Source organism: Tauraco erythrolophus, chromosome Z (genome assembly GCF_009769465.1).
Source record: "Tauraco erythrolophus isolate bTauEry1 chromosome Z, bTauEry1.pri, whole genome shotgun sequence".
Taxonomy (NCBI): domain Eukaryota; kingdom Metazoa; phylum Chordata; class Aves; order Musophagiformes; family Musophagidae; genus Tauraco; species Tauraco erythrolophus.
In genome coordinates, this window is record NC_141496.1 from 41,136,434 (window position 1) to 41,158,179 (window position 21,746).

Here is a 21,746-nt window from a genome sequence, read left to right on the forward strand (position 1 = left end):
CACAAGAAGGACATGGAGCTACTGGAACGAGTCCAGAGAAGGGCCACGAAGATGATCCGAGGGCTGGAGAACCTCTGCTATGAAGATAGACTGAGAGAGTTGGGGCTGTTCAGCCTGGAGAAGAGAAGGCTCCGGGGTGACCTTATAGCAGCTTTCCAGTACCTAAAGGGGGCCTACAGGAAAGCTGGAGAGGGATTTTTTACAAGGGCGTGTAGTGATAGGACAAGGGGAAATGGCTTTAAACTGAAGGAGAGGAGATTTAGGTTGGATATAAGAAAGAAATTCTTTACATTGAAGGTGGTGAGGTACTGGAACAAGTTGCCCAGAGAAGTTGTGGATGCCTCATCCCTGGAGGTGTTGAAAGCCAGGTTGGATGAGGCTTTGGGCAACCTGGTGTAGTGGAGGATTTCCCTGCCCATGGAAAGCGTGCATGAGCGTGGGCTTGGTGCTGCAGTGTGCATTTGCACAGTTTCTCTCAGGTTAGAATATGGGTAGACACAGGGCTGATTTGTAATTTTTATGCATGATATGATTTGCTTATATATGCTAGTGTGCAAAGACATGTGCGTGTGGAATTCTCAAGGAGAAAAGTGCTCACAGTGACAGCTATTTAGCCATGCTGTTTATTAGTTGTCACGTGATTTTGATATATCCAATAATCCTGCATTTGAAAGAATACAAAATACAGTGATTATGTCCAACTGTCAAGACTATAAGAATTTAGAAGTTTTAAAGTGGTGCCATTTGAACTCGAATGTTCTTCATTGGCATGTTCTTCACTGACATTTCTTTCATAGCTTTTAGCTATGTGATGGAGGCCTGGCAAGGCTTCCTTGTATCTCTGATGTCTGCATTATCCTTAATTTTGATCATTTGCAGCAGGATGTTCAAATTTTCCATAATTCCATATTACAGTGCTGGACTCAGTTACAGAGAATTAAGTCTAAAACAATAACGAAACACTATGAAACTCAATCAATTTTGTTCTTTTAAATGTTCTAGCATATATATAATTTCATTCCAGAAACTTTGTGTTAGAACTGATTTGTGCATAGTTTTGTTTGAAAGGGGGTGGGGAGGAAGACTGATGGGGGTACCATAATTTCCTTTCACTCTTTATAACCCAAGAACATACCCATCTATTTCCTGCTCTTGGCCATACACCTGTTTCTCTGGGAACTTTTGTTTAAAGCACAGTATTGGACGTTGGAAGGACTCTCAGTTTTCTCTCTGGTTTCTTGTCTTTTTATGTTATTATGAATCTGTCCCTTCTTGTACTTCGTGGAAGTTAATTGCAGCAGTTGCCAGAGGGACCAGGTTAAATGCAGAGCTTCAGTATTATACTTTATACCCTTAAACCTTGTGTATTAGACTAGCTTCTATACTATAGTGGTCTATACTATAGTGGTATTAAAGGAATACAGCACTGCTTGCCTTGGAGAATCAGGTAGCAGGACTTGATTTCATAGATGTTTTATCAAGCTAAATTCTTTTTCAGAGGTAAGTGTTTTCATCCTTTGGCAAGGAAGTGATATGGCTGTATCTATATATGAGCATGCATGTGTGGTGTGTGTACACCATAAAATCTACATGAGTGTTACAGTGATTTTCTTACCATCTCTGTAACTTGTTAACTTGCAGCGTATTTTGGGATCTCTACTGTGCAGCACCAGAAAGACGAGAAACATGTGAGCATTCAAGTGAAGCAAAAGCCTTTCATGACTATGTAAGTTTTGTGTGTCTTTATCACAGTTTCATTAATTGTATGTGTAAATGTGGTAGAGAAGTATTTCTACACTGCGGTGGCTCAAAAATGCAAGTGTCCATCGTATATAAGTAAATCTCAGTTGTCTGGGGATGCCTTAGAATTAGGACTTCCTCATTCTGTGGTTACCCAGCACCATATGGAAAACTCCTGGAAGCCATCTTGGAGATCAAAGTGCTGTCCCGTGTGTTAATGCAGAACAGAATGTCCTTCTGTCCCTCTTCCCGCTGTGGATACATCAGGCTGGTCACAAAGGCGCAAGACAAATGGAAGAGCAGTTATGTCCTGTCCAAATATCTATATTCTGTTGGCACTAAAGAAAAGGCTGTTCAGTAGATGGAATTGATCACCTGGCTTCTGTCAGGACCGTACTGACTTAAAGTGTGATTGTTCTTCAGGTGTTTTTGTGTCCTGAAGTAAGTATTTTTCATCACTGTAATAAACACTTAAGCATCATGGAACGAGATAAATGCAACATCATCTGGTCTAAGAGAACGGGAGGAGTAAAGGGCAAAAGTATTGTGCCAATTTTGATGTTTTTGAGACTTAGTTCAAAACACAGCAGGCAGTTTGTTAGTGTTTTGCTTGCAAGAACTATTATTATTATTATTATTATTATTATTATTATTATTATTATTATTATTATTATTATTATTATTATTATTATTATTGACTCTAAGGTCCAAACCATTGCAATACTTTTCGTTCTGTTTTCTCCATTCTTACAATGTGACTGGATCTCTCCAGAAATGTGGAACTGTGTTCCAGAGTTAGGATGGAATTTGAGTTCCTTCTACTATTATCAGCTCCTCTCCCTCTGGTGATTTCATTTTTACTGGTGAAATCCTTAGGAGGCTGACCGCTCTGAGTTTATTATACCTTTGGGCCATTGATGAAGGCTAAAGAGGGAGTATAACTCTCTCAGGATACAACTCTGAAACCTCTTTCCTTGAGTGTTTTCCAGGTGTGTCTTAGAAATGCTCTCTAGTTACTGCACAGATAAAATTAAAATTAGGCTGCTGTAGCCCAGTGTCTTACAAACACAAATTTGGAAAAATGGAAGTGAATGAGCTAAGTGACCATTTTGCTTTTTCTGTTGTGGTAAATCTGATAATGACTCAGCATCCTACAATATGTGAGCTAGTGGTGATCTTGCCTTATTTGTAGTTAACAATGACTTAGGTTGTAAATGCACCATCAACACTGTTAGAACTGTTCAGCATATTTTACTTACAGACCAATACCATTTTAATGCTTGATTCTTGGTGGTTAGATTATGGGACTCACTGGTAACAAAGATTGGACAATTTTGCACAGTCTTGTCCAGGCTACATTGATCACTAGTCACAATTAAGGTAAAAAAAAAAAAAAATTGTCAAAGAGGGGAACAAAATTGGAAGGAAGTTTTCCACCCACAGAGATGTTAAGGTCAACCAACTTGGTAAGGCATATTACTCAAATTAAAAATGAAGTAACTCTTGCAAGTACAGTTGCTGCAATCTTTTTTCACCTGTTGTGTTTTAAATATACAATTGTTGGTATAATACAGTATTTCGCTGTTGTTTTGAATCCTTATTACTAGAGGAAGGTTACTTCCCCACTGAAGGAGAAATAGTTTTACAGGTATATGACTGCAGGGAATGACATTAGTAAATTAAATTTGTGGAGATCAGAATCCACACTATGACAGTTGACGTCAATTGGGCACATTGTGCTCTCGAAATATAATGTGTATAACAAAAGCCATAAATCTGAAACCTGTAAATGTTGTTTTGAAACAAAATTATCAGCAGGAGGAAATTTTCAATGAAAAAGTACTTGGAAATCTAAAAAGGAGTGAAATCCACAATTCTTTAAACTCATGAGTGTTTCACTGATCAGTGAGTTCACTATTGAATCTCAGTTTTGAGGATTGTTAAGAGTTTGAGTAGGTGAATCAAAATAATTTCAAACGAAAAACCATCATCTTAGCATCACCCTCTACCGTTTCTAACTTCTACAGGTCTTGCTCAGTTTTGTCTGCATTATGATATGTATTGTCAGAATGTAAACAAACTGAGAAAATACTGAAATGAATTTTGTGTGTGATACAATTTTGTGGTTGTCTGAATGTTTAAATTACTGTATAAAGTCATGTTTGATGAAGGAAAAATAAAATCATGGTATGCTTCTATATGCACATCAGTCTGTTTTAAGACAGGATGAATGTTTATTTTAGAAATAAATTGGTTTATTTTAGAAATTGATTTACCAGGTATTTCTAAAACCTCTTCTCTCTTAATCTTTTATGGTGACAGGAAAAGCTAGCTTTTGCGTTATTTTTGTCACAGTTGAGATAAACTCATCTAATATCTAACAAGACTCATGGTGTGCCTTAGCATCATGTGCTTTTTGCTTAGTGAGACAGTCTGCATCATGATAAGTGCATACTTTTGAAATCTTACGTGTATTTAACATTTCATGGGTGTATTGTATGCTTATATTAAAGAACATGACAAATCATTGCAAAATATGACCAAGCATATTTCACACCACAGGAAGATGAACATTTATTAAGTAAAATCCTGACCCATGTACTGTTTTGCCACTGACTCCAGAGGGGTCAAAATTCCATCGTTGGTGAAGACCATCAGAGAGCTGGTTGCTGGAGTCTGGCTTCTTCCTCAGGCTGAGGGGTCTGGTAAATCAAAACCCTGTTGTTAAATTGCACGTCAAGTAGTAGAGCATTTGCAGCTGTACTGTTGTATCTGAAAACCATAATTGTGACGTACAAAAAGCGCAGAAGGCTTGTTTATTAATTCATACTAATAATTCAGATTTTTTTATTAGGTATATGTTCTACTTGACCTAAGAAAAATCATTCTTGCTGAAGATATGAGCGATCTGGTTACACCGTACGTGTCATGTGTAACACTAAGTAGGCTGAATTACCTGAACCAATATGTTGTCTGTCTTTGCTTTTGTGAAGAGCGAAAGGTTTAAGAATGTTTGATGGAGGAGGAAAGCACTTGCAGATGATATAATGATTTGTGAAATACTGCTGCCTCAGTCAGCATAGTTGCAAGTCAGTCTGGAACACACACAAGTTGACTCATAAAATGAATAGATACAGGAAGATTTGGATTTTTTACGTTTACTTGAAGTTTTACAGTATCTTAACTGCAGCTGCAAAAATAATGCCATTCGATTTCCCCTCTACTCCTTCTTAGACAATAGTTTTTTGAGAGATGAGGTTTATTTCATTATTTTCTTTGCCGTCAGTTTTCCATGTGCTTTGCTTGTTGTTGAATACAATTAAATATCTCCAGCTGGACTTTGTACATCTGCAATATACTTGAGTGAGAAGACTAGCAGGATCCTTCCTCATCTGTTTGTGGTGCTGTCCTGAAGAAGAGTGCATATGGAATTTCCCCTAATACCAGCTCTGCCTAATCAAGCAAACTGAGTCTTAATCTGTGTGTGCCTATCTGTCTTTGCTGCTGAGTCTGTTCTTGACTATTTGTGTAAAACAACAGTAAAACCAAATTCTTTTAGATAACTGTTATTTAATTTTTCTGATTTATACACATGCACAGGTTTCTTTGTATAGTATCATACCTGTTCTGCAGAGAAAGGGTTTGGAAGTACGGTTTCATTGTATTCGGATTGTACTAATACAACTTCTGATTTTTATCGAGCTAGTGAGAGGGGAAGAATCTTTCATGTCTGACAGCAGGAACATGAAGTGACTCTCAAGGTGGAAGCTGTAACTGCTTGCAGTGCTAACAATGCTCATCTTACTAAAAATCCAATAAATAGAAAAGCAAAGGCCTATTCTGGCTTTAAAAAGAAGATTTTGTATGTTCATCTTGACATTAAGTATTTGCAGCGCCTCTATATTATCTAAAAGGGATTCTGTTTTTATTTTCTGTTGAGACGTGCAATTGGAAACGTTTTATTCTGAGTGAACAAAATTCTGAACTCATTAGGTACATTTATATAACATATTTTAGGCTTGAAAAGAGAGATGCATGTCATGAAAGTGTGTGTACTGGATCAGGGAGATAGGTTCTGGCCTTCAAGTTTTGACGTAAATGATTTAGAATTAGAAATTGTTTACATTTCAGGTAACTTGGGAAAGAAAACTGGTGCTCGCTCACCTAACCTATTAATGTTGCAGGTGTTTTGGCAGGAGTAGCTTATTTGAAGCAGAGAAACCCCCATGTTTCTTTTCCAGGTACCTTTTACTTTTCCTGGAGGAAAACTTCTCCGTGCTTTGAAGTCTTGTGAAAAATCACTTACATGGATGCGCTGAGTCAAAATCTAGTCTTCACCGTAGAATGAGTTTTTTCTGTCTTCCCAGTGTCCTAAGGAGATGTCTTCATCTCTCTAGTTGAGAGCTCATTTCTCTGGGTTTTGAACTGAGATCTTCTGTTGAAAAAAATGAGTTCCAGTGTGCATCTTGTTCCTGCCTTCTTTCTACTTTTTTACAAGCTGAAAACATATAATGAGTCAAAAAGGAAAATAAAACGTGAACCTTTTGATTCCTCGGGGAGAATGGATTTTTAGCAGCACCCCTACTAATCAACTTCTCACTGCCGCAAGTGACCGGTCTCCCCTTCCTCAGACCTGCCCATTCATTCACATCTCTCGACCCTGGCTTTGGAGGAGTGGTACCTTTCTTACAAGATGATTTTTGTAGATAACAGTTAAGATCTTTTTACAGTCTGGAAGTTCCTGTGCTCCTCTCACTTTCCTTTCAATGTAAGTTCTTCTATGTATGGTGTTGGTGCGAAGGAGGATCTGTTAATTCTCACAAGTAGCTATAGTGAAATCTTGATTATTTTCCAGGTAAAGTTTTACTATTGTCTTCTCCACAGCTCTTTGAAAGATTACTTTTGGTATGAGTAAGAGTCTCTTGTTTGTTTTTATGGCTCTCAAAAGAATGGCAGGTAATTTACAGGATAAGAAAAAAGACACATTCATTGCCCCAGAGACTGTACAGTCTTGTAAGCTGGTATCACATTTCCACCTGACTTGTTAGCATGTTTTAATAGTGAGCTATATGACAGGGAGCTTGGCTTTATGTGAAGATTTTAGGGTATATTAAAGACTATGCTGTCATCAATTCTGTCCAGATTATTCTTTTTAAAGGTCATAGTGATATAAATCAAACTTTTCTAAAAGTTACTGGGCATAGTGTTTGGACATATGAGATGGCGGATCAATCTCTTTGTCTTTCAGAAGAACAAGTTGAGTCTCTACATTTATTGCTATATTTCATGGGAAAAAAAAAAACCAAACACTTTCTTCTCTAGACCCATCTTCCTTCAGCAGAACTAAGAGGCACTTGCCCTAAATGCCCCAAACCTCCTAATTTGTCATTAACAGTACTCGGAATTTGAGGGCTTATGAATATTTTTACCTTTTTATTTTTGAACTGAAGATTATCACGAAAGGCCTGTGAGGAGATGTTCTCTGAAGGCATCATTAAATGCTTGCTGGATGTGACCATGAATCTCAAGCCTTGTGTTCCCATAGCACAGTGAAACTGTATTCTGCAACAAGGAGTGCTTTATTCTAGTTTCATTAAACTACCTTTTTTTACTTCTAAAACCCACACAGAGCTGTCTTTTAGGTGCAGATTTTTGTTGACCTAAACACATGGAAGCTTATTCTCTCTCAGGATAATTTCTGAAAATGTATTTTCTTGTGTTCACCAGCCAATCTGAGTTCGTGCTTAACAGCAGTCACAGTCTTTTCCAGGCAGTCGATATCACAGAACCTCCTTCTCTGTCTTTTGTGTATCAGGGATAGAAGAACTTCTTTTAGCTGTTGTTTTTCTTGCCTTCCCTAGCTCTTACTACTGTGATCTTCTGCAGGCAGCCTAGCTAGGGCAGCCTGTACTTCTAGGTCCTTCCAGGTATCTTCCTGAAAATTTAATTCTAGATCTGATTTCCAGCTATCTGTTTCTGTGGAGAATGCATGTTCATTCCTTCTGCTTAAAACAAAAATCACAAAAAGCTCCCCATCATCTCCAAGTGTGGAAGAGCAAGAGATGACAAGTACCGGGGGTGGAAATCAGAGATAATCCGCAAAATGCTGAATTCATTGTCACTCATGGGATGAAGGCCAAGTCGTATTGCTGTGGGATCATGAAGTGTATGGGTTTCTGAATGAGATTAATAGATTTCAGATCTCTGAGCAATTGGTAGCCTCCTGCAAACTCAGGAGAACCTCTCTCCATTGCTTTCTTCTCTATTTTCAAGGTTCTCCATGGTCCCATGGGCTGTTGTTAAAAGCAGAGGTTCCCATGCACAATTATTTGAGTAGGTTGAGGAGTACATGCGATACCCTGCATAGTTTGTGCTTGGCCTGTTTAGCTCAGTAATCATCAAGGACAGTTGTACCAAAAGCAGTGCTTCTGGTCTGAGTTACCTATTAATTCCTTACATGTTCTGCAAACTTGTGGAAGACCCTTTACACGTTTATTCCTCATCACTATCTCAGATTTCACGTTCAGAATATATTCCTCAGACATGTGATTCTTCCTGTTATGTAGATACTACCTGTGTCCACCTGGAGAACAGGTTATTTCTTAAAACTAGAAAAAACTTATTTTAAGTGGCTATAGCATTCTTTTTGTAAGTAATATGGAAATGAAAACAATTTCCTTCCATGCAGCCATTGTTAAAACAATATCCTTTGCTTTTTGTGAAAATAGCTCTCATTTTTTAAGTATGAATGAAATACCTTTCTTTACTGCTCTTTTCATTCTGCAGAGATCATGTCTCACTTCCCATTGTTCAGGTATATGTATAGTAAAATGCATTCTTAGTTACGAAAGCTAGAAGGAGTTTAAAGAAGTCTGGCATTTGCTTTTAAATTCCATAGCTAAACGCATTAAGTAAATCCATATGATTAAAGGTTGCACTAGTCTATCAGAAAAATAAAATGAACAATTAATAAATCATACATTGTGCAGAATACTCTGTTAATATGGTTCACAAGGTGATAAGTCCTTGACTTTCTCATATGTGCAACCCAAAAGCTGCAAATCTGAAAAATGTGATAAATGTTTAGAATTCTTATCTTTGTTCAGTTATGTGGGAATACTTATATCAAATGAGGTGAATGTCTTCATGGGAGGACAGTACTTACTGGAAGGTTATGGAGGAGACAGTGTGGTTCACAGTCTGAGAGTCTTGTACCATGATATTAGCAGAATTGTACGCAGGCAAGCTTAACTTTTTCTCTTCAGCTCCTTAATTTTATTGCTTAGTAGATGTTCTTTAACGCAATTGTGTGGAAAGGATTAATTAAAAGCATACTTCAGCCTCCAGTCAAAGTAGGCATCGCTTTCTGCAAAACTGTATTGACTAGTTTCAGGATTTGGCCCACATATTTCTGGGTGTATCTCAAAATGTTGCACTGTTGTCTCCAAGACTGTGAAACTGGTTTTGTTTGCTCTTCAGAAATTTTCCAAGTTGAGAAGTCAGTACGTTCCTTGAATTATAGAGGCTCATTTTTCAGGGAATTACAGATTTGTTTTCTTTTCATTTCCTGTTAAGAATCCCTGCCAAAAGAATTCTCATTCGCACGTTTCCATGTAGAAGGAAGATGTGCTCCCTGCCATCCTCCTTCATCATTCCTTCCTATAAACTACTAGATAATACAGTGATTGGATTTGACCTAGTCTGTGTCACAAATGTTAGTTGTAAGCTCTGATACAGAAACGTGTTGTTTCTTACAGTCCACAGAATTTTTTCTCTTTATTGAGGTAATTTCACAGGTGAATTCGTGCTGTGCTTTTCTCTTAATGTGAAGACCAAGCCATTTGTTTCAGAGAGAAAAAGCAACGTTTCCTTCACAAAGTTTCAACACATCTCCTTTGAGTGGAGATTTAATTTTCTCAGAATTTAGAAGTAAAATGGTTAATTAGTTTGAGTTAAGTGGAAGCCTCTGACAATATAAGGAACCACCATGTCCCCTGAAGGCAGTTTAGCTCCTCTTTCATGTTTCCCAGAGGGAGGCGGTGGACGTGTTGAAAGAGTGCCTCTTTTCTAAGAACCGTTTTACGCTTCATTTTCATTGAAAACAATAGGAGATAACGGCCTTTCTAATGAGGGGAGGCTTTCTGGGAATGTTCTGTGCAAAAAATAGTATTTATTCAGAATAGGGCACTAAAAGGATTTATACACACTGTATGTAAAACCGTGCCTAATTTATGAAATGGGACAAAACTTTGTTTCCTTTTCCTTGGAGAAAAGGAGGAGTATGTGAAGATCCAACAAGTTAAGGGAGAAGTCAGTGGTTTAAGAGATAATGTGGAGTGCACAGGGTGAGGTGGAGGTCAAAAAGGATGAGATCAAAAGACTGAGGGAAGTGGCTGGAATGCTCATGCTGCTTTGCAACTGCCAGGTAGTTTAGTGTTTACAATATACAGGTAAAATCTGTAAGGTGGTTTTGGTTTTTTATGGTTTGGTTTGTTTTTTTAATGTTGATAAACCCACTGTTGAATTACTAGATGCTTTAGTCCACAATAGACGTCTCTGTGGCTTCAGTTCTCTGTGTTCTGAAGCCTAGGGCTTTCTTTATAATTAAAATAAAACCAAGGCACTTCTGCTCTAAAGTTACGGCATATGTTATTGCCTGGATGAAGACTTCATTGGAAATTTTTGACTAGTTTAATGGAAATCCCAGGATACTGCAATTTTTTCCCTGCTTGATTGTCCTGATGAACAGTTGTTAACTTCAGCCATTTCTCAGAATGGTGTTGTTAGATGCATCTTAGTGTAAAATTTCGTGCACTACTCCTGATGTATTTGGAATAGAACTTTTTTCTTTTTCTTTTTTTTATTTGTTATAATGGATTATTTATGCTACCACAGCGAAAGTCGTATTACAGTTTAAGTTTTAAACCTTATAATTTGAAGTGAACTCAAAAGCAAGGTTCAATGCAGAAAGGATATTTTATCTTTTACAAACGAAAACACTTTTTATGCATATACACGTTTCATGACATGCGTTTTAATGATGTAATATATAATAGTGTAAACCTTGTGGATTTTAGATATCCCCTCAGAAGTTGTAGAAACTTTTGCTTCTTTTGAATATATTTTGCTTTTAGGAATGAGAAGATATATCCTACCATGAGTTTAGGTAGAGTGCATTGAGAAATGTCCTGTTTCTAAAATTCCATTTTAGTAGTCGTATTTAAAATCATTATATTTACCACTGTTGACATACAGATCATTCTCAGTCATTGCATAGTGTATGCAGTATGTTTTTACAGCACTCCAGAAAGTTATTAAAGGAGGTTAAGTTGCAGCTTGGTGACATTGGGAATATTAAATTGACTAACAAATGCTCTGAATTTAGAGTTAAAGATCTTCTGACATTAATATTTAACACTGATTGTGCGTAATGCTTTACATCAATAAGGTACTGAACAAACATCTGATCAATAGAGAGCAAACGTTGGATTAAAGCCTTGCAACAACGCACTTCCTCTGCACACTCTTCCTCCCCCTCGATATTCATTCTTCTGATGCTTTATTTTCCACTTCAGGATTTCATCTGATGTTTATAATGCTAAATGATTTAGGTAGCCTTCTATTAAATGTTTGCATTTTGCCATTCTGATTTAGCTAGTGAGATTTCTCTCTGAGCTAATTACAAGAGGGTATTTTGAGAGCTCTGCAGAGATGTGGTCCTCCATCTGTGTGTTCACACGTAGCGATATGTACATCTCCACCAGAGTAATATGGTGCAAGCCAGTACTGCATTGATGCAAAACATTTTTATTTTTTGATACCAGTATTTGGCTAGAGTTGAGGCACTTTACCTAAATTTATTCTTCTTTAGCCTTGCAAAAAGTAAAAGGGAAAGTGAGTCTTATTTCTGGATGATGTTTCTAACACAGGTTTTGTAATAAGCTCAACTGCTCTGTTAATGCATCTAAATGACTCATTTCAGCCTTGCTTAACACATGCCTGCAAAAACCAAAGACTTAGAACTTCCATCTGCTCTCTAATATGATGAAGGATGAATCTTGAAGATCACAAATTGTGGGAGACATGTAGCTCTTAATAAGAACAGCTGAACAACAAATGCCTTATGAGAAGTGGTGAAAAATGAAGTAATGAGGAGGAAAGGCAGGCAAGCCTCTTGAGGGAACATGGATATCCACGGCTGACTAGAAGTGTCACATCCAAACATTATAGTAAATACGAACTGCATGGTATAGAACATGAGTCACAGGGAACAGATAATAGTCTTTTTAAATTTTCTCCCAAATTAATGCCTTAATATTACAAGCAATTGTGCTAACATGGATTCTTGCGCTTGCACAGAATGTTTTACTTGAGAAGAAATGTTGTGCAGATCACCATCTTAGAATATCTATTTTGTAAGTGAGGTTTTGAAATCTTGTTTCTTGTTTTGAACTCTTTGCATTCTAAACATGTTAACTTAGCCACTGAAAATATGTAAACCTTCAATGTATACAAACAGAGCATTTCACTCCTGTGTGTAGTATTGCAGAAAAAAACATACATGTGTACCCAGAGAAAAACAGAGATTGTGACGTAATCAAGGAAAATCAGAATTAAGCTTGGTTTAAGTTGAAAATCTGTTTTGCACTTTGTCATTGTAGGCTGTTCCATTGTGGCCCCCTCCTTGACCTAAGTGGACATCTCCATAGCGTTGTCACAGTAACATTCACAAACTAGTTTTATGCCAGTTAGTGAGGATACCTATAGCAAAACTCAAATGCAGCAGTCTGTAACCCATCAGAGGCTAATTTACCCTGCCAAGAAGATACTACTCTGCGTAATTCACACCAGAAGAGGTGCATGACCTGTCTAGTTCACTCTGACATAGGAAGACAGAGCTCATTATAAAGTACACAATAAATACTATGTTCTGAGCCATAGAGAATCTGGAAAACATTTTCCAGTTCTGCTATCAGATCCAATTTCCATAAATGTATTGCAAAACTGAAATTTTAGCCTATGAAATGTACAAAGTTCTTAACTATAAAATAGTTAAGGGAATATAATCCATCTGGAGAGTTTTAGTATCTTTTCTGTTTTGAGAGAGAGGAAGAATAGTGTACAGATAACATGTGCCTATAGTGGCATATGATGTTACACTTCATAAGTCAATTTTACATGAGTAAGATTTGCAGTGAGATTTGTAAAGGCAAACACTTGAATCCCTGTGGAGCATGACCTCATTGACTTTATCACAGATCTACAGGGATGTTGTGATCTGCCTGTACAGATCTGATGGCAGGATCAGGCACTTTGGCCCTAATCTGACAAACAATTTCATGGTTGAGTAGTGTTGTATGTGTGAACACAATTAAACGTACGTTTATGTTTGCAGTGGATGCCTATGGATCATAGGAAATGGTATGAACACAGTGGGCCGTTCTCATTTCCTGTCAAATTTTAGAGTTATTAATCAATATAGAAATCAGCTGATAATTTATTTAGTCTTTTTTTTTCCTGAATATTCATGTGCAAAGAGATCCTTTTCTGATTCTCTCTGTTGTGAAGAAAGTCTCAAAATTTTCTGCTTATAAGATTGAAACTGTTGAAGAGGGTTTCCTGGGCAATTATTAAGTATGACTGCAGAAAGCTTTTTACGCCATCCTAACAGTTAATTTATAATATTTTGTGTATTTTCCCACTATTTTAGTGGATTTACGTTATTCTGTATACAGCAACATGATGTTTTCTGATTCCCATTGCCAATTGCTTTACTTTTCTTGCTTCAACTACTTTCCCTCCCATTTGATGGACATGTGGTGGATTGGGGACTGATGAATCACAAGAGTCAGATCCAGCTGCTGTCTTGGCTTTGGCTCATTTCACAGTTTACTTTCTGCTACTTGCGTAGTTTAATTTAGCATTTCCAGTAACTGCCCTCCTCCCTTGAAAGATAAACAAAATTAAAAATAAACAGACTCCTACCAACTGTACTTTCTCTCGCTATGTGATGACCATCCCTTGAGCGTTTGTGGGATCTTCTGTCCTCCTTGAGGCTTCCTCTGACTGTCTGTGGGGAAATCTTTTCCTCTAGCATCAGGAAGGATGTTGTGGATCCATCAGCATCTTGGGTTTCTGTATTCCCTTTGTTGGTGACCTTTCTTGATGCTCGTCTGTGGTGGTCTCTTGGAGCTTGGCTATTTCCAGTAGCTAGCTGAATGCTATTACTTCTTGGAGAGTTAATATGGTACATTCCCTGTACCCCGTGAATATTCAGTCTGGGCTTTGATTAAAAGCTTCTTCCTGCTCTATCAAGTTTAAGATTGAATCTCAAGCCTTTTTAGCAGTGAGACACATAGTGAAAAATGTTATTTCCATTTCCTCTTAATAGGAAAAAAGGGAGCTCCTTTACATCCCTGCTGTCTTTCCTGACAATTTGCAGAATTTCTTCTTCCTTGAAGAAATTGGTATTGTTAATTCTCTTTGCAGTGCTACAATATATGAAGAGTTTTGTTGAAACTTCCGTTTCCTAAGTCATGTTTCTTAAATTGTACAAGGAACAAAGCTTTCATCATTTTTTAAAAATATCTTTTTTAGCCTGCTTGATTGCTTAGAAAACATGACCTGAGTGAATGATGGAAAGTGATTAGGTACCAAAAACAGAAATTTCCCCAGTAAAGTTGACATCACTTATATTCAGTTTCCTGAAATGCAAATCAGCACAAGAAAATGATATTGAAGGTGTATGCAAGAGGATGATTTCAAAAGAGGGCTTTAATAGGTTTTTAATGTTCTACTCTGTGTTACTAGATATCATTTCATCCTGTAGTGGTAGCTCTAGAATTTATTATAATTAATTAATATACATTTTTTAAATTACCACTAAAACACACAAACAGGTGTAATTTTCAGTTTTCTTACAATATGTGTAATAATTTTGTGATGTGGATTAAAAAACTTAATCTTAGTTACTTAAAATTTTCTCAGACTCCAGTAGTTCCATTTGAATTGTCTGTCCAACATGTCTGCTTCAAGCTGAATTATTTTTTCCCAGTATCCTCCAGCACAAATTACTCTCTGAGGGTTTATAGAGATATCTCTAAATGGATGAGTGAATAGAACAAAAGAACAAATGATTGAACAGCACTGTTGCTTTTGGTGGAACTGTTGCATTTTACCAGGGAATGAAGGAAAGGATAAGGTAGCTCACTCACCATGGCCAAAGTAATCTTTGATGCTATGATGCTTCTGCATACTGGAAGCATGATTACAGGCTGGCATCACTGTTTTGTAAATGACCTAAACACATTATTTGTAAATGTTATCCTTGCACTCAGTATGCTTCTCCCTTACCACCCTTTTGAGCTACAAGATGAAGTTGGAGCAATGTGCAGCTCAGTCCATCTGTGGAGCAGAGGTCGCACAGAAGAAAACCCTATGCTTGATCGTATAGTTACCAAGTGATTCAGTGTGCTTAGATGCAATTTTTAGAGGAAGAGCAGGGATTTGACATCCCCAGCAGTCGTTTGAGGAAAATGGTGGTCACCCCTACCCTTCTCATGAAGTTGAGTACAAGTGTTTGTCTGATGGGGTTCTAGTGGGAAAGCCTGGTTTCTGGAGCTGTACCAAGAGAAACTGCAGTCCAAGCACTGGACTACAGAGCTGCTAAAAATTGGTGCTTTTGGGAAGAAAAAGAAAAGTTAAACTACAAACTCAGATTTGAAAAACAAGCTGCAATAGCAGTTAGACATCTCTCAAGCTATGTGGTGGCAGAGCTGGGTCTTTCTAGGTGGTGTTTTTATTAAATACCTATGTTCAGCTATTTTGTATTTAAACCTCACAGTAGGCACACAAATTATGTTGTCTGAAACCTTCACGTCCTTCCAGAAGACCGTCTTCGACTCTGCTGCAGTCTTTGAAGCATTTGTCAATGACAATCTGGATTAGTCCATATTTCTGTGGATTAGGCTGCCCTAACAAACAGTCCATTTACTTTGAGTGGCCTGTGACTTGAAAACTTCTAAATAAATGAAAGAGAAAAAAATATCTACTTGATATGTTTATTTGTACTTCTTAATTTGTCAGCTACCCAAAACGCAAAACAAATCAATCTTAAGAAAATAAGTAAAAGGTAGTGGAGCGACAGTGCGCGCATTGCAATACCTTTCAGTTACCCCAGCTATTCTGTTCTTGTGAGCCACAGGGGATTGATGTTAACGAGGTTCCCGTCTCCTGTTCTCAGGGAGTGGGATTTTGTGTAACTCAGGCTCCCGCTGGCTCAAAAACAGCCCTGGCAGAAAGAGCAGAGGATGATTTGTTAATAGCGTTAACTGGAAATGGCCCAGTTAACATTATTAACGTTAATACCATCGAGACTAGGTTTGAATGATGCTTAAAACCTCTGGTTTTGTTATGTGCCTTAAAAATATGTTTAAACTGAGCAGGAGCTGAAAGAGCTAGTAACTTGGGCTCTGATGATTTTGACACAATGAATTAAATCTCAGCTATGCGTACTTAAAGATTGGCTACAAGTTCTTGCTAATAAAGGTAGTCTGGTTTTTGTGGGGTTTTTTTTTGTGTTTTCTTTTGTGTTTGTTTGGGTTTTTTTTTCTTTTTTGCCTTCAAAATCTCTGCAGTATACAGCAGCTTTTATTGAAGTGAGATGAACTCCAGAGGTATTTCGGCTGTTGTAAATCAGGCTGCCTGTTTAGGAGGCTGAGTGCATGTATAGGCATTAGGATACTTATCCTTGTAAATCTCAGGGTTTATTGTTTCAAGCTATGGCTCAGTTCGTACATGTGTTTGTAGTAGCATCTTTGCTCTTAGCAAATATTAATTTTTTTGATACAGGAGTAGTACTGGATTAAGCAAAATGACTCTGTAAACCTGTCACGTAAAAGATGTGGTATACCCTGGTTCTGTCAGGAGCTTCCTGGTTTAAAAAAGTTATAGTAAAACATAGTAATTTAAATTACCTGTTCTCTGTTTAGGTTACTTGCAGTTTTCAGAATGTCAGGTTGAGATCAAAGGAAATATTTCAATAAATAGATTGTGAAACGTTTACGTACTGGATTTCCTATTTATTAGAGACTAGAAACCATGTCAGAAAATGTGTTCCAACTTTTGTTGTATATGTCTTGGCAAACGTTGCAGTTGTTGAGACACTGCCTTGATAATAGCAGAAATGGAATTATTATTTCTACGTGTGTTGTAAACAATTACACACAAGCATTACCTAAATGTGTGTATTATGTTTTCTCCTGGAGGAAGGATTCTGTCAGTGACATTTTTATAGTAATTTCTATGTTACGTTTTTGCTGAATAAGCAAACCATGAAGCTGTTGAAGCTGTAAAACTAAAATGCATCTATTTTTGTGTTGTGGATAACAGATCTTGAACATTTTAAAAGGACAGTTGTACAGCTGTGGTGCAGTTCTTCAGGCTGGGTGCTTGTTTTATTTCCTAGGACACTGAATCCGCCCATCCTTAAACTTTCTTTTGGATGAGCTCTAATTCTTTCCTTGGCTGAAAGATTGTTACCTATGCCTGTCTACTCTTTATCATAGATGTCAGGGCTTATAAGCCAGGTGCCTTTTGCTCTTCTTACACTAAAAATTTCTATTTTCACTGTCAGAAGCACAGTTTTTTTTTCTGGTTTACAGTTTGTCTCTTCAGAGGTGGGTGCTCTATGTTTGGACTCTGTGTAGTTTCTGGAAAGCAAGCTCTTTTGGCTTGCCCAGGAATATACATATCTAGATGAAAGTAGTCAGCTTGCTTGCTCCTGACTCAGTATCTTCTTTCCTAGAGCTTTATAGACGTTGAGAATTCTTTGCCTTCCATGGAATTTCTCCATTCATCTATCCGGAGAGAGTGATCTCTTCCTAATGTGTAGCTGATTTTCTTCTTTATCTATTCCTATGCTCACACTGCATGGCTCTGCTATGAGTGCATACCTCTGGTGTCACGTTTCTTGCATCTTTGAGCTTCTCTTTAGTTCATACTTAGATTTCTAATCCTGATTTTATTATCTGCTTATTTTTTTGAGACCCCAGCGGTGGCATTTGATCCCTCTGATCATCTTCAGCAGAAATTCAGGTGCCCCAAGAGACAAAATACTGTGGGAGTTGTTTCCTAGAGTGTGTCTTCCATTGAAGATACAAAGGCTTAACAGACCTGTACTGGTGCTGGTTCAGAAGATCTGTTACATACGGTTAGGAGTTGTGCAGCAATGCTTGGTATTCTAGACTCTTTGTGAAAATAATATAATTAATAGAACTTGGTCATTAAACTGGGGTGAAGTTCAGTGAGGTACAAAGGAAAAATAGTTACAGGACAATGTTTTAAAAGTGCTATTTGTCATTTGTTTTGTTTTCCAGTCACCAACATGTAGTAAATACGAGTTATTGACTTGAAAAAATGTATTTATTTCTAGAGAAAAAAAACCCCAGAGTTTCTTAAAAGACATTTTCCTGTCACAGCAGATGTATCCTAAAGCCTCCTCAAGTTTTCCCCATAATTTTATCTGAAAAAGAAGGAGGTCTTGAACCTAATGATCTTGATAGCCTTGTGGGTCACGAACTCTAGTAAGCATTTGGCTGTGTTGTAGAAAGGCATTTCCGTACTAGTTAATTTGTATTGCAGAAGTTGCCAGAGTAAAATGGAGTGGTGTAATTGTTGAATGTCTAAACCTGATATTCTGATTTTGAAGTCTTCTATGTGTTTACAATATTTTAGAGGAACTGCCAGAATCTTGCTTTGTATATCTTCAAAGGGTGCCTGTGGACCTGATTCATGTAGACCAGCTCTTGCTCCAAAGAGGCTGTGAGGATCTCGTAAGGAATCAGCATGGTACCCTCCAGAATATTGCTAGTGAGTGGGTTAGCCAATTTGACATCAGAAGATCTGGACACAGAAAAGGAGGAGGCACTGGGAGATTGTCATTATTTATTGTGGGTCGATTTACTCTCTTTATCTCTTTCTACATGTAGTTTTTTCACATGCTTGCAAGATCACTCAGGTAAAGCTCGAGGAGAAAACTTGCAATTTATTATTTAATAATTTCTGAAACAAAATTATTTCTTTGGTTATTACCTATTAATGTAGACCTGGAGGTGTTTCATTATCTAACCTTTCCTTCTGTGAATTTCTGAGCACACAGCCCAGTTATTTAACCCCTGAACTCGTCCATGCCAGGCCAATTCTTTAGCTTCTAAACTTGTGTACTGCAGCCCAATGTAGTTCCTGGTCTGATCTTGACAACTACTGTCATGTTGACATCTGGCTTATTTTGGGGAAATTAGTCAAATGCCCATCCGTAGAGATCCGTAGATCCCAGTCATTTTTTTGTTCGTTCACGGATCAAGCAGCAGGAGGTGGTAGAAATTACCTCATGCCTTTAGGCTAATGAAACACACCATTTCCAATAACCTAGGATCTGTCAGCCTCTGATCTGTACATGTGTGGAGAAAGAACATACATTATTTGGAAATGCCAATTCATTAGCACAGTTTTCCACCAGCTACTAACTTTAGATTGGTTTAGCTTTTCATTGTATCACTTAAGGAAAAAAATAATTATATGATAAAATACATAAATGTAAGTATGCAAACATGTTTTCATATTACAAAATGTTGAGAAGAGCAGTGCACCGAGCAAAAGTTTTTATGTGTGTTAGTACGCAAAGTAGTTCCAAAGTTTAACTTTAGCAGTCCTGCTTCACGTCTATTTTACTTTAAAAGATTCATTTGCACTGAAATGTCCTTCCAAATGTAAAGTGGATTAACACGAAAGAAGTGTCCATAATCACAAAACCCCCAATATTTTTCCTTTTATTTATTTTTTTTAAATAAATAGAAGGTGATGGACTAAAACAACTTTACACTTGCTTAGTACTAATGTTACTGTGAAAACCACTAGTGTTAGTGTTTAAGCAAGAAGAGTGTTTTGTAAAGCCCAGGAATTAAGCTGGTAGTTCTGGTTTAACTAACTAGCACAAATTATATGAGTTGCTTTTTGTTTCCCTCGCCTCAAATGTAGTGAAGTACTGAAACATAATGATTTCCTCTACAGTTTAGTGAAAAAGGCATTTTAAATAATGCTTCGGAATACGAAAACGAGGTGACCACTCTGAGCACTCTTCTTGTGAGTGCACATAATAAATAAGCTGAGCCACAGATTATTTTTACCTGTGTTTTCCTTGCATATCTAGTAGTGTTACATCTCTGCATTTATTTACCTTTGTTTGAGATCTTAATCTTAACTTCTGAAACTATTTTAAGGTAAGTTAGTTAATAGTTTTATGTCAGCTTTCCTGTGTGCAGACAGATGTCTCATCATACTGTACTAACAGTACTGAAACTGAACCTGTGCTCTTTAGGCTGTGCTCAACAGAATAAATCCCTTGAGCTTGCTGATTCTGTTTTTAATTTTTTTTTTTTTTTTTTTCAATTGGAACTTAAACTTAACATTCCCTTTTGGTTCACAACTGCTATAGGCAAAGATGCAGCCCTGCACATTTCTTTCCAAAAAGCCTTGTGGTGCGTTACGCTTTCCCTCCAAACTTCTTCTAGCATTACTGTTTCAGAAAACGATGTCAATTCCTGACACGCCAAGACCTCTGCTTTAATTTTTAATCCTGACCTGACAGGCATTCAGATTCATTGCCTGTAACTGCACTAGAATCAACGTCTTGCGTGTGTTTGACGAACCATAGAATTGGTTCAAGTCTTGTTTCCAGTTACTTGGTTTCTAAATGTACTCTTTTGGGACCTAAACAGTGTTGTCAATATTCTTTGTTGTAGTTGCTCAGCAGTTTGCAGCTTAATATTGTTGAGGGGCTTTTGTATTGCCGCAGCTGCCGAAGTTAAACCTTTGTTATGGAGTGAAAGATATTTAGAAATGGGCCCCATATCCAGTTTTTCTTTTCATTTCTATGCTAGGTAAAGTACAACCATATTCTTCATAGCTTGTTTTCATCTGTTGTCTTCCTAGTAGCTTTTTAGTTAAACAGCAACCCCAGAATTAATCAATTCACCATTATATCCAGAAAGTTATGTCTGCTACTTAAAGGAGCTGATATTTTTTGTGTGTATTTGAGTTCTTTGAGTGTTTTTTCTTCCTTTTATTCTGAAGATACAAAATTAGCACACACTGTGTCTTTACAGTACTTTTTTTTTTATAGATGTAAAGTGAAATGCTGAATTGTGTTGAGTAGTTCAGATGCTACATTACTTTTGTACTGAGTTCTGGAACTAAGCTTTCATCTGCTGTTTAATATAACCTCCCTTTTTGCTTATTAAGTTATACTGTATATGTACATAGTCCTGAAACGTCCTTCTAACATGAAGTCTAATATGTAAGAATTTTTAAATTCATTGCTCTCCTGCAAAATCCTGTACTATGGCAAAAAAAATTCCTGTACTATGGCAAAATTATTCGGAATTTCAGGAGGATTAGGGAATAAATAAGGACCTAAATTATCAGGATTTGTTTAATTTGCATGTCTGCTAATTTAATACCACTGTAGTGGGGATTTGTAGAGTCTATTGCAAGATTGTTTGAGGATTGGGAGGTTTCAGCAAAGACTGCAGTTTAAACTCCCAAAACAATTGATCAAGATCTAAGATAATCTTTCCCACAGGATTATCAACAGTATTGTGTAGTCTTCTTCAAAAAAAATCAGCATTGCTGCACCCAAACTTGAATTTTCAAGGTGATTATTGAAAAAGTAGGTTTTGGAGGTAGTTCTAGAGAACCTTTTTAATTTTTTTTTTATTTATTTTTCTCTCAATAAAGATAGCATTGACTGTTGGGTTGCACTACAGTGAAATTGGAATTAGATTTGCAAGATGTATAAACATATGTATGTAAATATATCTGATGAATGCAGGCGTTATAATCTGTATGTCTCAAAATGGAGCTGTCTCTAATTTCAGTATTTAATTGGTGAGGTAATGTCAAGCTTATGTCTTTCAGCAGTACTTGCGTTGAAAATAATTACGTGTTGC

General features: G+C 37.1%; 1 protein-coding gene across 21 annotated transcripts in view; it reads left to right on the top strand.

Moving 5' to 3' along the window:
- Nucleotides 1–21,746, top strand: part of SSBP2 (single stranded DNA binding protein 2) — a 183,046-nt gene that overhangs the window by 51,704 nt on the left and 109,596 nt on the right. For 19 of the 21 annotated variants that reach the window (XM_086629368.1, XM_086629380.1, XM_086629372.1 and 16 more), the window contains exon 4: nucleotides 1,642–1,726. The exons of the other annotated variants lie outside the window; for them this stretch is intronic. In XM_086629368.1, coding sequence (XP_086485494.1) covers nucleotides 1,642–1,726 — 85 coding nt within the window. The remainder of the gene's footprint in view (nucleotides 1–1,641; nucleotides 1,727–21,746) is intronic. 21 annotated transcript variants of the gene reach the window in all.